Source organism: Colias eurytheme, chromosome 12, assembly GCF_061535395.1.
Source record: "Colias eurytheme isolate Ceu_HAF_F1 chromosome 12, ilColEury1 Martin Lab GWU primary, whole genome shotgun sequence".
Lineage (NCBI taxonomy): Eukaryota > Metazoa > Arthropoda > Insecta > Lepidoptera > Pieridae > Colias > Colias eurytheme.
In genome coordinates this window covers 5,334,900-5,348,279 of record NC_142991.1, presented here as the reverse complement: position 1 = coordinate 5,348,279, position 13,380 = coordinate 5,334,900, and the positions used below count along the sequence as shown (strand labels likewise).

The 13,380-nt window shown below is 33.4% G+C and overlaps 2 protein-coding genes and 1 long non-coding RNA gene across 3 annotated transcripts; 2 read left to right on the top strand and 1 right to left on the bottom strand.

Moving 5' to 3' along the window:
* Nucleotides 1-161: 161 nt before the first annotated feature.
* Nucleotides 162-5,165, bottom strand: Apt1 (Acyl-protein thioesterase 1). The gene is made up of 6 exons (XM_090108031.1): nt 5,069-5,165; nt 4,855-4,953; nt 4,742-4,773; nt 4,429-4,642; nt 4,174-4,347; nt 162-580 (listed from the first exon to the last, which is right to left on the bottom strand). The coding sequence occupies exons 2-6, from the start codon at nt 4,903-4,905 to the stop codon at nt 389-391; spliced, it is 663 nt and encodes a 220-aa protein (XP_089964157.1). The 5' UTR covers nt 4,906-4,953; nt 5,069-5,165; the 3' UTR covers nt 162-388.
* Nucleotides 5,166-5,952: 787 nt separating this feature from the next.
* Nucleotides 5,953-7,933, top strand: LOC149904008 (uncharacterized). The gene is made up of 2 exons (XM_090108238.1): nt 5,953-6,129; nt 6,507-7,933. The coding sequence occupies exon 2, from the start codon at nt 6,514-6,516 to the stop codon at nt 7,138-7,140; it is 627 nt and encodes a 208-aa protein (XP_089964364.1). The 5' UTR covers nt 5,953-6,129; nt 6,507-6,513; the 3' UTR covers nt 7,141-7,933.
* Nucleotides 7,934-11,397: 3,464 nt separating this feature from the next.
* On the top strand, nt 11,398-12,357 carry LOC149904007 (uncharacterized). Its single transcript, XR_016457330.1, has 2 exons — nt 11,398-11,632; nt 11,923-12,357. It is a non-coding gene; the product is annotated as an uncharacterized LOC149904007 (long non-coding RNA).
* Nucleotides 12,358-13,380: the final 1,023 nt, after the last annotated feature.

Genomic DNA, 13,380 nt, shown 5'->3' with positions numbered 1-13,380 from the left:
GGAAAAGCGTTTGTCGGGCAAAATTCATGATTAAATAAAAATCCGGTCAGAAAGGCAGGTGGATTTAACGGAACCATGTTGTTTTTTTTCAAAGAATAAATACTCATTTTTAACTGATTCTTTCCTTTTTTATTACAAGGGTATGGAATAATAACACAAAATTATCGATAATAATAATTATAACTTTTATTAAGTTCATCGCTAATCTTAAATTAAAATTAAATATTTGGCGAAATAAACCAAACTGACTAAGTTTAATTTCATATCCAGAGTATTTAGACACCCGAACTATGTAACCTTTGGAAGATTATTTTATAATTATTTCAAATCAATTTAATTAATATAAAATTATATTTGTAAGTACATTTTCTCTTATAGGTATAATAATTTATTTGACCGCGGGCAACCTTTTCTCTATAAAAGTTTTCATGTCTTTTAGTTCTGCATCCGACGAGCTGTGCGATAAACCTTGGTAGGTAACGAATTCAATATTCTTCATAAATGTCTTTAAAAATACTGCAGTCATTTGTCCCCATTTATATGGCACTACTGGATCACAGTCGCCGTGAGCTTGGAATATCTGTAAATTAAAAACACTTGTTTTATTGCCATCTTAAATGAAATAAAAATCATTTGTAGGTCTTGTACCTTACACGTCTTCGATATACATATCAATAATTGAAACGGCCGACAATGGAGAAGGACAGTCTTCCGATACACTGTCTCAAAGTGGGAGCTGAAGGCTTAGAGGGAACTAGGGGGCGGAGCGTGAAGCGGGTTAGAGGGGCAATGGCTGATTTTGAATATATATCACTTTTTAATTGCTTAATAATAAAATAAATTAAGGGCCGATTTTTCAATGCTTGGATAAAACTTATCCGTCCAATAAAGTATTATACTATAATATAAAAATGCCACGTAAACTGTCAAATACGGGCAATTAGAATACGTTTTTAAAATGGTAGTTCTATACAATATTATTCGAAGAATACGTTTTAACCAAGGATTGAAAAATAAGCCCTTAATAATATTTTTTTATGTTTAGTATCTAATTTTCTCGTAATCAATTATTTTTCCTCTATTGAAACCGCGGGAAACAGCAAGTAAAATATGTTAAAATATTGTACTTAGTTTATTATATTATAACATATTTTTTCAAAATTTCTGTCTCAGATCGTGCTATTTCTATAATTCGTAATAGTATTTATTTTATCCTTCTTCATTCATTACTGATAATGAGATGATGAACCCTAATATTCATAATATTAGGGTATAACGTTAATTAGATTATTATATAAAACGATTGAGCACTCTACAAAATATTAAATCTTTAAGAAACGTAGGACGTAGGTACATTCACATTTATAATACGATCGAACTTAGCTGCAGGAACTGCTATTTCATTAGAATTTCAAAATATGCCTGTTTGGCCTTTATTCACATATCTGTAATGCAAATATGATTTAAAATACGGCATTCATCCAAGAAAATTATTGATAATTATTGACCACTTCTAGACTTATCTGGATAATTTATAAGCATGTCCAATCAAAATGTTAACTGTATTTTATTTTTAACAGATAAATACGTAGGTATTAGAGTAGTCTAAAAAAAATATTTTTACCAATCTCACATGAGATTCGTTCGCGGTGTAAGAAATCTAGAAAGCTCAAAATGAAGTTAGGGTTACCTGCTACTAGCTTACTTCAACATTCCGGTTGAAAAACAAAAGTTTTTCCACACATACCTAATAGTAGATACTAGTAGATACAAGATGAAGAGTGATTCGAAATAATTGGAATCCAATTTAAGAAACTGGAAAGACTTTAGGCCTTAGGGGGACAGGACTTTTTTTAATCACATATGCGTTTTGACGTTTGTTACCTCAAAACATTTTGACCTCGCCTTTTTAAATTCAAAATAAGAAATCGGAATCGGCAGTATCAGGACTGCGGTATATATGACTACATATTATATTGTTAACAGAGTAATTTTGTTGGTGATGATCGTCTCATTAGATGTAAAATTGAGGAATTTTCTAGGTTTAACCTGTAAAAAATTTGTGTACCTTTGCTTCAGCTTTCCACTGATTTGAATACAGGGAGGATACACTCGCTTCGCTTTACTTTACACACATAAATGCATGTACTTATGTAATTCCTTTTATATATCACGCAATACGATTATGCTGAATATGCTTACATTAAAATTACTAAAAAAAATTAAAGCGACTTCAATTTATATTATTTTCCATTACATATAAGTCGCACACTTATATCCAAAATACATATATATTATGTATGATCAATTAAATAACATTTCCTATTAGATACCTATTCTTATCATTATCATTATATTTTATAATCGAGAGAACTTTGATTATTGGCTACAATAATATAACTTTGTTCACTATACATAAGTATTATGACAACAAAATACAAACCCATATGTAAAAATAAGAAAATTAGTTTTTAATAGTAACTAACATTTTCGTGAATAATATAGTGTTTTTGAAAATAATATGGTCAAATTGGACACTTGAAATATCGAACAAAATATGTGTGTAACCTTGGGTTTACCATTATAAATAAAGTGTGAAAAGTTCCCAGCAATCCCATGGCGGCTTTTAAACTTATTCGGGGTCAAAGATCAAAATTATCGGCTTACGCAGACGAGGAACTCTTCGCAGCGGATTCACCGCAGACTCAACGGAGAAAAGCACGCTATGGAAAGGAATATTCAGAAGTGACAACGGGGACCGCCATTTAGGTACGTTTTAAACCCTCGTTTGCGTTACTCGATGTTGTAGTGATCTATTTTAGCGGACAATAAGTCCGCGGACTAAAATCCCTTGTCTACGCAGGCCATTAAATTATGCATGTTGTACCTACATGAAGTATTTATGTATTTTTATGTATTCAAATTTGTAAGGTTTCTAATATGAGATAGTATACCTGAATTCCTAAAATAAACTTGAGAATATGTACTTAGATGGTGATCGATCAATGGCCTCTTGAATTTCACAATACTAACATTAATGGTGATTTATGTTAATAATAATTACATCATTCACATTGAAAGTAAGAGCGGCCGTACACGGGCGGCTCGAGCAGTTAACGGCTGAGCGACGTACACGGCCTGCTCGAGCGATCAGTCTTTGACTGCTCGAGCTGTCGCTGCAAACGCGCAGTTGACGGCTTGAAGCGGTCGCGACGGCTCAAGAAGCAGTCCGTATACGGCAGTGAACGAATGTCCATAGTTCACCGCGCGGTCGCGGCTTCAAGTCGTCAGTCTCATGCTTGAAGCGGTCCGTGTACGGCCGCCCTAAATATAGGTTGAGGCAATAATAAACCGCGTGTTTGATGGTCTGCGGCAGCTTTGGCGAGCGCGGCGGCGGTTTTTCCGCGGCGGGAAAACCGCTCGTATAGTATGACCCAAAGTCGAGATAATTGAAAGAAAAGAAGGTGATAGAGATTACTTCTTGTCTCTTTCTTACCCCCAACTTCCCTGAAGTTTGTATATTGCATTGTGAAACTTTCAAGGTAGAAAGCTTAAAATTGGTATTAAATTTAATTTATGACTAACACAATATTGTGCATATTTTTTTTTTAATTTGCCACCAATGCCTTTAAAGAGGAGTTGATATTATGTATATGGGACTTCTCACAGTTTACAAAGAATGATAAAAATTGGTAAACAGATTGGTAAACTGTTTGTTACCAAAAAAAATATCTGCCCAAAAATCAATGAATAGAAAGTCAAATCTGATACAAGGGGAATATTTTCAATGGGCTTTTTTATAACTAACCATATTTGGGTTGACTTGTATCTAATAAGAAAAGCATTATAATAAACAATTCTATTTTTTCTTATACAAAGTTCTCAAATATATGATGTAAAAGTCACTTAACTATCCATACTATAATATAATATTATAAATGCGAAAGTAACTCTGTCTGTTTGTCTGTTACTCAATCACGCCTAAACTACTGAACCAATTTGCTTGAAATTTGGTATGGAGATATTTTGAAACCCGAGAAAGGACATAGGCTACTTTTTATTACGAAATATGTACAACGGGCGAAGCCGGGGCGGACCGCTTGTATTTAATAAATCAAAATAATTATGTAAAGATTCCTTCCTTTCACTCTTCTCTATAATATAACTAATTACCGGTAGTTCCTTGGGAGCTTTAAGGCCTTCTGGGAAATGAGCATGTCTCGGCAGCCAGCAGGAGAGAGACATAACTCCAGCTAGTGGTTCAGGATATGTAAGAGCTGCATGAAGGGCTAATGCCCCACCTTGTGAAAACCCACCCAACAAAATCCGACCTGCAGGAATACCAGCCTAAAAATAATAACAATAAAATAAATTATGATCTAAATTCCTCCAATACATAAGGATTATTTTTATTTAAATGTTACTTGCTTTAACTTCATCTGATATTAATCCATGTATAAGTGATGTTGCATTTACGATGCCCTCTTCATCCTCTGGAGCAGTAGCATCTAATGTTCTTAAATCAAACCAGGAGGGCATTCGAAATCCTGCATTCAGTGTTACTGGTATTGTAGAAGCTGTTGGACAAATTACTTTTACGTGGGGCCCTCTGATTGCTGCAATTGTACTTGCCCATCCATGGCTACAATCATAAACACAGATTAATTGATATCATAATTAAATTCTATAAATCAAAATATGTACCTACTTGTTACAAGTCTAAGTCAAATAATCATCTTACCCGGTATCACCAAGTCCATGTAAAAAGATCAGCTGAAATCGATAATTTAATTTTTCAAGATTAAAATATTAAAAAAGAATCATAAACTCATCTTAACAATTTTATTAACTTACAGATGCTGTTTGTTTTGCTGTAGCAGCAATAATTACAGGGTTAGGTTCCATTATCCGATTACGTGAAAATTGATACAAGCTACGATCTGCGGCTATCACCTGTACCAAGCAAACCAACGAAATTATTGCGAAGGGCAAGTACACCACGTAATGTAGATAAAACTGAAAACTTGATAAAAACATGGCATATAGATTATATATATTTTTGACTTACTAGAAAATTATATCTGACTTAAATTATTAAAGTAATTAACAAGCGCAAGTTATTTGATTAAAACCCTGTTTAACTTTCACTTAATACGTATGCTTCCTGAGTATGCTTCACTATAGTTCACTACCTATGTTTCAATACTTTAAAAATATGTTTGACAGGACGAGGCGCGAGTGGGAAATATGTATATGTTTTGTGTGTTTCCTGTGTGTGTTTATTAGGGCGTATTCAGAAAGAAAGCTTGAAACTTATAAGCGCTTGTCATGTTCATATATTTTCCTGCGTGGGTTACCAGCACTGACAGGAAAATATATGAACATGACAAGCGCCGATAAGCGCTTATAAGTTTCAAGCTTTCTTTCTGAATACGCCCTTACATATAATAAAGTCCCCCACGAACGTAACGACTGTATTATAATTTCATTATTCGTACATCTGAAACATTGAAATAATTACTAACTTTATTCATAATTTTTATTTTTATTTGAAGTGAAACTTCTTTAGCGGGGTTGGAAAAAAATATAATGTAACATTTTTTCGTTACGCGTGACATTTTTCCGTTACGCGCCATCTTGTTTTAATCCCTTACACACGTGATTGACGTATTTCTGTAAAACTTTGCTTAAAGTAAATTATTTTTTGAAAATAAGGTCATAAAGAAGTTTCACTTCTTACGTGTGTACACTAGTACACGCACACATGTTTTTATTGAATCATATTGAAACGCGCTAAATATGTACGTGTGTTAAATATGTAAAATGCGTGTGTTGTTGTTACTTGTTTTTCGTATAAATTAAAATTTACTTGCTAATAATTATCTGTTCAATTTTATACAACGTATATTATCTGTGTATATTATACATAATCTGTAAATGCTTTGTTATTATAACTTTCCTCTGTGAATGACTATGGTTTTTCATTATTGTTGTGCTGATAATTGTGGATTTAATCGTTGAATTTAATAAATACAAAGTGTTTAATTTAATATTTGCACAAATCTATCACAAATAAGGCACGATTCCAGAGCTCCGGTATCTCAATTCTTGGATTCATGTATCTAGGGCGTGAGTAGTCATAACTTCAAAATACTAATAACTATGTCTGACTTTTGACAATGACTAAGTATAGGTACTTAATCTAAATTCATGTTGTTATTGCAATTAGTTTCCTTCGTTTGACCGAAAATAGTCATTCCACTTCACTTTATTTCGCAACTATTAAGAATATAATATCAGAAATATTTTTATTGTTAATAGAAATAATTATTTTATTATAGATGAACTTCATACAATATGTACTTAATATAAAATTAATATAGCTTTTTGTTTACAAATTTACTGTTTTACTTATAGTTTATCGTTCTAAATGTTCAGATCAGTTAGTAGGTATTCTTTAAAATTAATATAAAAAACTAACTTATTTTTGTTTATTAACATTGCAGAAACGATATGGCAACTGCAGATGATATATCCGTAAGAGTTGGAAGGCTAGAGATAGAATCTTCAAAAATAAATAAGAATTTGAAAGAGGATAATCCATTTGTAAGTTCAGTCCTGAAGAAAAACTCTAATTCTAAAATAATTCCACAAAACAAATGCATATGTCATACTCTAAAGAAGAAACACACCATTTGTAAAAGGAAGCATAATAAAATACTCAAGGAACCTGTATTAAAGTTGTCACAATCTTATGGTAAAAACAGGAGAAGTGAATGTCAACAGCATTTTATAAAAGGGAACTTTTCAGTGTTGTCATTATTAAACACAAGTGAAAATTTATATTTGCATTCATTAGTGGACACATGCAACCAGTTACACATATCAACTGAGAAAAGAAAAAGCAGTGACAGACCTACAGATATCAATGATAATAGTAAGTGGTGGAGAAATGATGTTGGGAATGACAAAACACAAAATCGAGAACCCATTTCAGAGAGAAGTTCTTCAAGTTCCTGCTCTCAGCAGGCCCTTAATCCTCCTTGTGATGTCACAATTGATGAACTGGCAAGTTATTTTGAAACATTAGTACATATACCAAAAAAGATGTCATCAATGGCTGAAATGATGTATATATAATACTAAATAAATATAAGTACATGTTATAAGGTAAATGAAAATATTAATTATACAAATTTATTAATTTAATGTATTGAGAATTTTAATAACCACAATTTTTTTGTGATATTGTTTTTAAAACTTTGTGTCACACATGTTTAAATCAATAAAACATTTTGTAATTCTTTGTGGTACATAGGTAAAACATTCTAATTTTTAATTTGCATTCACAATTAATGTATGCCACAGATAATCTTACAAATATGAATGTCCATTTTTATTAATTACGAGATAGATAATTTTTGTATTTACTAATATTATAAAATCTTTAATGAATGTTTAAACAACCTGTATTAAGATAAAATAGGTGTTTCATTTGTCCAGTCTATGATGGCTGTTTGTCTGTATATTAAGTGTAATTTCAAAATAGCATAATTGCTGCTAATGCATTGCATTAGCTAATTCTGATTTTGAATATTCAACAAGCAGTTCCCGTGTAATGTTTAATTTTCAATTGAAAATACCAAAAACAGGTAATCCACATGGCCTAGAGAATTTCAATGAAAAAGAGTTTATGAAATGTTTTGTTTGAATATTAATAAATAGAAGGATATTCTCACAACATATTATTTTTATGAAACTGGGAACAAATAGTTTTCAAAATACTGTCTAGTATAATGAAAAATTATGAATATCTTAAATATTACCAGTAGAATTGGCACAATATAATTAAGTATTATATGTAGAGTTTAGAAACATTAATAATTATAATATCATTGATTGATAGTTAAAAGCATGATTATTTTATTTTTCACTTCTGTTTTCATTTATCCTACCTTAATTATTATTGGTCCTGAATAAAGTATATCATATAATGCAATATTGGCTACCTTTATACCCCTCTCAAAATAATGTTCATTTTTTGCTAAAGAAAAAATCTGATGTGTAGTACACTGAAACATTTTGTTTATCATACTAATATTATAAACAAGAATGCTATAATAGTATAAGTTCACAATACGTGGATGGATTTGGATGACACTATACAAAAATATAGGTACATCACAATAATACATGAGCTATGGAAATCATTGTAAACATCACAACTGGAACGTCTGATATTATTTTTTGTACCTACCCCTGTTATAAATGCAAGAACCCCATTATAACATAGTGGATTTTGGAAATTGAGTGATAGGTTTGAAATGTACCTGCTTTAATAGTTAATATTGATGTAAGTGTTGTTTTAAAGGGTTATTTATTTCGAAGCCATATAATAAAAGAACTGAAATCGTGGCGTGCTTTTCTCTAAATCTATATGGCACGCCCGCGCCCGCGCCGCTTGTGTTTTACGGCTTTGACCCGCGCCTAAAATAAGATGATCGCCGTGTGCTTTACTGTCCACGTTATAACCCCTATATTTATTAGATTTAGAGAAAAGCACGCCACGATTTCAGTTCTTTTATTATTAAACGCGCAGAGGCCAGAGGACCAACGCTGTACGGCGTACGCGCTTCAAACGAGATCCTAACGCAACCTTGTAATTGTAAACCTCAGCACGCGGGTCGCGGGAAGATCGTGAAACGCGCAGATAATATATTGATATTCGATACAGACTCGTTGTAGTCTCTCGTAGCTTCTACGTTTTTTAGCGAGCGCGCTTCACACAGCCCCGTCTGTCTAGCGACAAGCTAGCGCGACCGGCAATTGAGTAATTTGAGGTTTGAGTGCTCCGAATTGTTCATGTAAACAAAAAAAAAATTAAGGGTTTAAATTTTAAATTGCAACAAAATAAAAATAACTACGTTAATAACAACCGACTTCAAAAACGGAAAAGTAAAAAATAAAAAAGATTTGATGTCGGTGCACGGGCTTAATACTAAGTGCTTAGTGCTTGGCACCGACTTCAAACCTACATATTTAATAAATAGCACATCTAAATAATATAAAATAATTAATAATATCAAATAAAAATTTTATGGGACCTATTCGACACCATTAAGCATCAAACAAAAAAGGAATCACGTAAATCGGTTCGAGATCTCGGAGTTATCGGTGTACATACATAAAATAACACGTGTGGCACTCGGGGACTGCCTCGGTAAAGCTATTCCATGCTATGCCTTCAAGCCACATCTCCGTGCCCGTCGAAGTGGGGAGCGTGAGAATATTCGTTACGGAATTTCTGAATTCGGTCCCCGCGATAGAAGCTCTGCAATAGCTTTAAAAAAATATATAGGTACATATTATATACCGGCCGAATTGATACATAACCTCCTCCTTTTTTTGAAGTCGGTTAAAAATATTTAGCGGCCCAATAATGTAATTCAGAGCTGAATCGGACCTAGTAACTAAATTATGACGATTTTGTGATCAATTCGAAGCACTGTTTTAAACGTCAGATTTCTTTATTTGGGCCGCCCGGCCGCTGCGCTAGATAGATGGGGATTGGGGACTGATTCACACGCGCCTTTGCACTGAGTTTGCGTGTAAGCGTGAATCTATACAAACGCAATATCTATGCGCAATATCAAATACAAATCGGCGTCCATGGCGCAGACGACCACGAAGCGCTATCCTGACACACGCGTCAACTGCGAATTTTAATTTTTCCTTTTTCCTCAGTGAAATGTATTGTGATATATACAATTCACTGAGGGAAAAGGTATATGACTGGATAGGCTAACAAAGTACCTATAGGTTAGTACAGACACAACGATTTCTTTAAGTTCTTCTAAGTTCTAACAGTTAGAAGAACCCAGTCATCTGGTAGTAATGCGCTGCTGTAGCTTTCTATCTCTCTTGTACTGTAAACTGTCTCTCTCCAACCACAAGCATCATACCGCAATACGTTTCATTACTTTTTTATGTATATTTAATACAACAATCGAATTAGCGTCTGGGTAATTAATTTTAGATTAAGGCTACGCGCAGACATACAGCGTTCTGCGTTCCGCGTTCTGCGTTCTGCGTTCGTCAGTTCTGCGTTCTGCGTTCTAGCGCACACAGGAGCCGTTCAAGACATTTGCGTTCTATTTCGTGACTCTCCGCACGTGAAACATGTCTCTCGAAAGTTCATCTTCCGAAGATGAAGCTTTGCTTTTGTGGAGTCTAGAAGAGTCAAAAAAAAGTAGAAAATGTTGGGTACACCCTATCAACACGAAACGAGATGATATGGGAGAATTTAGTATTCTTATCCCTGAGCTGCTTCAAGATGAAGAGAGATTTTATATTTATTTTCGAATGTCAATAAATAGCTTCAATGAGTTACATGACTATGTAAAATCTGAAATAGAAAAACAAGATACCAATTGGAGAAGACGGACCAGCCATAGCGAGAACGCGAGTTCTTTGTAATTTTGTACAGAGAACGCGAGAACGCAAGCGTTCCGAATGACCGCCGCGGTCTAACTGCGTTCTGTGTGCGCCGGCGCTATAGATCCTTCACATTACAAAGAACGCGGAACGCAGAACGCAGAACGCGGAACGCAGAACGCTCTCTGTCTGCGCGTACCCTAAGTTAAACAAAGAACATAATATGAAAATTACAGACATTCTAAAACAATTTGAATTTTTTTATTAAAACGAAATAAAAAATTGCGTATGGCATTTTACAACGACAAAAACGTCTTGCAATAAAAAAATTATGTCTGATGGATCTATCTAAAGACAAAAGATTAAAAATTACGCGTTAAAAAATGACTTTAAAGATAAGGATATTGTCCTGTGCAGATAAGATGCGCACTAATAAACGCAACCACTACCGCCAGCCCGGACTCTAACCGAAAGAGCAAGAGAGACAGTATATAAAAAAATCACCTGTTCTAAAATCATCTCTCGAAGACGTTGCTACCTCCTATACTATAACGATTAAATTTTATGCAAGGGTCAAGCAAGACATTTTCTGCAAATGGTAATGACGTCGTTGGGTAATGGGCAGTGATGGTCGCTTACCCTAAAGCGACCACTTGGTTTGTTGCCCGCGCTGCTGGTAGGTTTATTGCTATTGCTATAAACTACTATTAACGATAGCAAAGTTACCTGCCAATTTTGACGACATAGCTTAAGATAGGTAAACCTACTTAGTGTATCTAAATTATTTCAATAAATAAAACATACAACCGTACCAACCTATAAACAGTACTGTAAACTAAACAACGTAATTACAAACGCAAAGTGCACAGCGCAACCCGTTGGCGCAACCTGTGGCGCAACCAGTACTCAGTAGGTACATTTTGCTGAGACATTTTGCACCTTGCATCCCAATCCAATCAACATCAAAGTCACACAGACATTCAACAGACGTCTCTGTTTTGCAGCTGTTGACTGATATCAATACTATGCGTCTTAATATAATTTTTGGATAATAACAATGCACAAAACTACTCTAAATTGGTCTAAAATATTTTCAGAAGCTTATACGTATACCTCTCAATATTTATTATTTGCCGTGACTATAATTTTGGCATCAATTATTTTTATATGGATTTATGAGAGGCCGCGGTTGTATAAGGTATGAAATGTTTTATTTCTTACGTGCGCCAAAAAAGTGTTTAATACAATATTCGTAGTGTGTAGGTATCTCAATTTAACTGTACACTATGCTAAGAATTCGTAATTAAGTATAATTCTTTATAATAGGTACAGTATATAGTATAGGTATACCAAATAATAAAAATAGTATGAACCAAATATTAATTTTCTTAGGAAATTCTTAAAATTACCTAAGTACTATCTCAATAGCACTAGTTAACTTGGTTACCTGCTCACAAATTTAAAATATTCTATTGTATTTGTTTACAGCTTATATTCAAAAAGAGTAAACAGTCTACTGTATTTAGCCGCCGAGAAAGTGAAGAAATGCAGAATGGAGATGGATATTCAGCAACTAAAGACATCTTTTATGCAGAGAAACCGATACTTGATGGTTCCCATAAACTCGATAAGTCCACTTAATCTCTTAGAAAGATTAAGGAATTAAAAGGATAAAATAGAAGTTAAAAAAATCCAAACCACATATTTTGTACAAAAAGGTGTAATCGATACAATAATATGATATACCCTCTTTACTGTATCGATTACGATTTCTATACACTTAAATTCATGAATAAAGAATGCACTGTCTTTTTGAAAGCGTATTTTAATTTTATGAGAGAACTAAATTTATACAATTTAAACAGGCGTTCATCCATTTTCCAAGTAAAAACATATGCAATAAAAATCTTTGATTGAATAAGACTTAAGTATTTAATTATTTTATTTTGAAAAAAAGCTGTTGTATTACATACTTACCTATGGTTGTCCGTCGAATGTTGATTCGTACGACTCTTACCTGCGTTGTGCCTGCGTTCCGCTGCACTTATCACAATGCAATACATTTATAAATATTGGATAAAGCATTCATAAAAAATGTGATGTTTTATATATTATACTAGATTTGCCACGCGGTTTCACTCGCGGACGAATGCAAAATAAGTATTTCTATTTTCTATAGCTCATGTGTTTATGTATTGTTTTTAAGTGTATAAAATTTTATCCAAATCCGTCCAGTCAATTTTATTAACAATTCGTTACGAATACAAATCTTTTTTTATACCTAATAATATATTAATATAGAAGTATAGGTATAGTTATTTTATTTTATAAAGCTCGTATTAAACCATCTCAATAAAAATATGTATCAGAAAACCCGGTTTCTCCCGTTGCAGATACATATTATGTTGCCACAAGAGTACAAGACACGTCATGTGTTATAATAAAACCGTGTTAGATTGTAAATAATTTTAATTTATGTGGCGTGATCGCAAATTATCGAAAAAATACTCTTACGTCGAGGAGCACGCTGTGGAAGCCTTTATTCACGGTTGTTCAAGTTTACTTTATGTTGCAATTTAAAGTAAAGTTCATGCTTTAAGAAAAGGTGAAGACATTAAAAAAAAATACTGGGTCCATCCTCTACAGATAGATTAACATATTATAGATATTTTGACGTGATCTATTATTTTCGGGGTCTCCCCCGCACTTTTCATTTGTAAAAAAAAATACATTGTAGAGTTGAAGGATGGCAAAGTGTGAGCCTAAAGACATTTGATCATGACAACAGAATATGTTTTGTTTCATGTGTGGCCACGCCACGGTCGTCCTAACATCTAGAGGATATCCGTCTACGTCAAACGGTCAAAGACGTTATACTACTAACAAGACCGCACCATGGTATAAAAAAAACAGTCCGAGTCAGGGCGTTCTTATTTCCAACTTGTC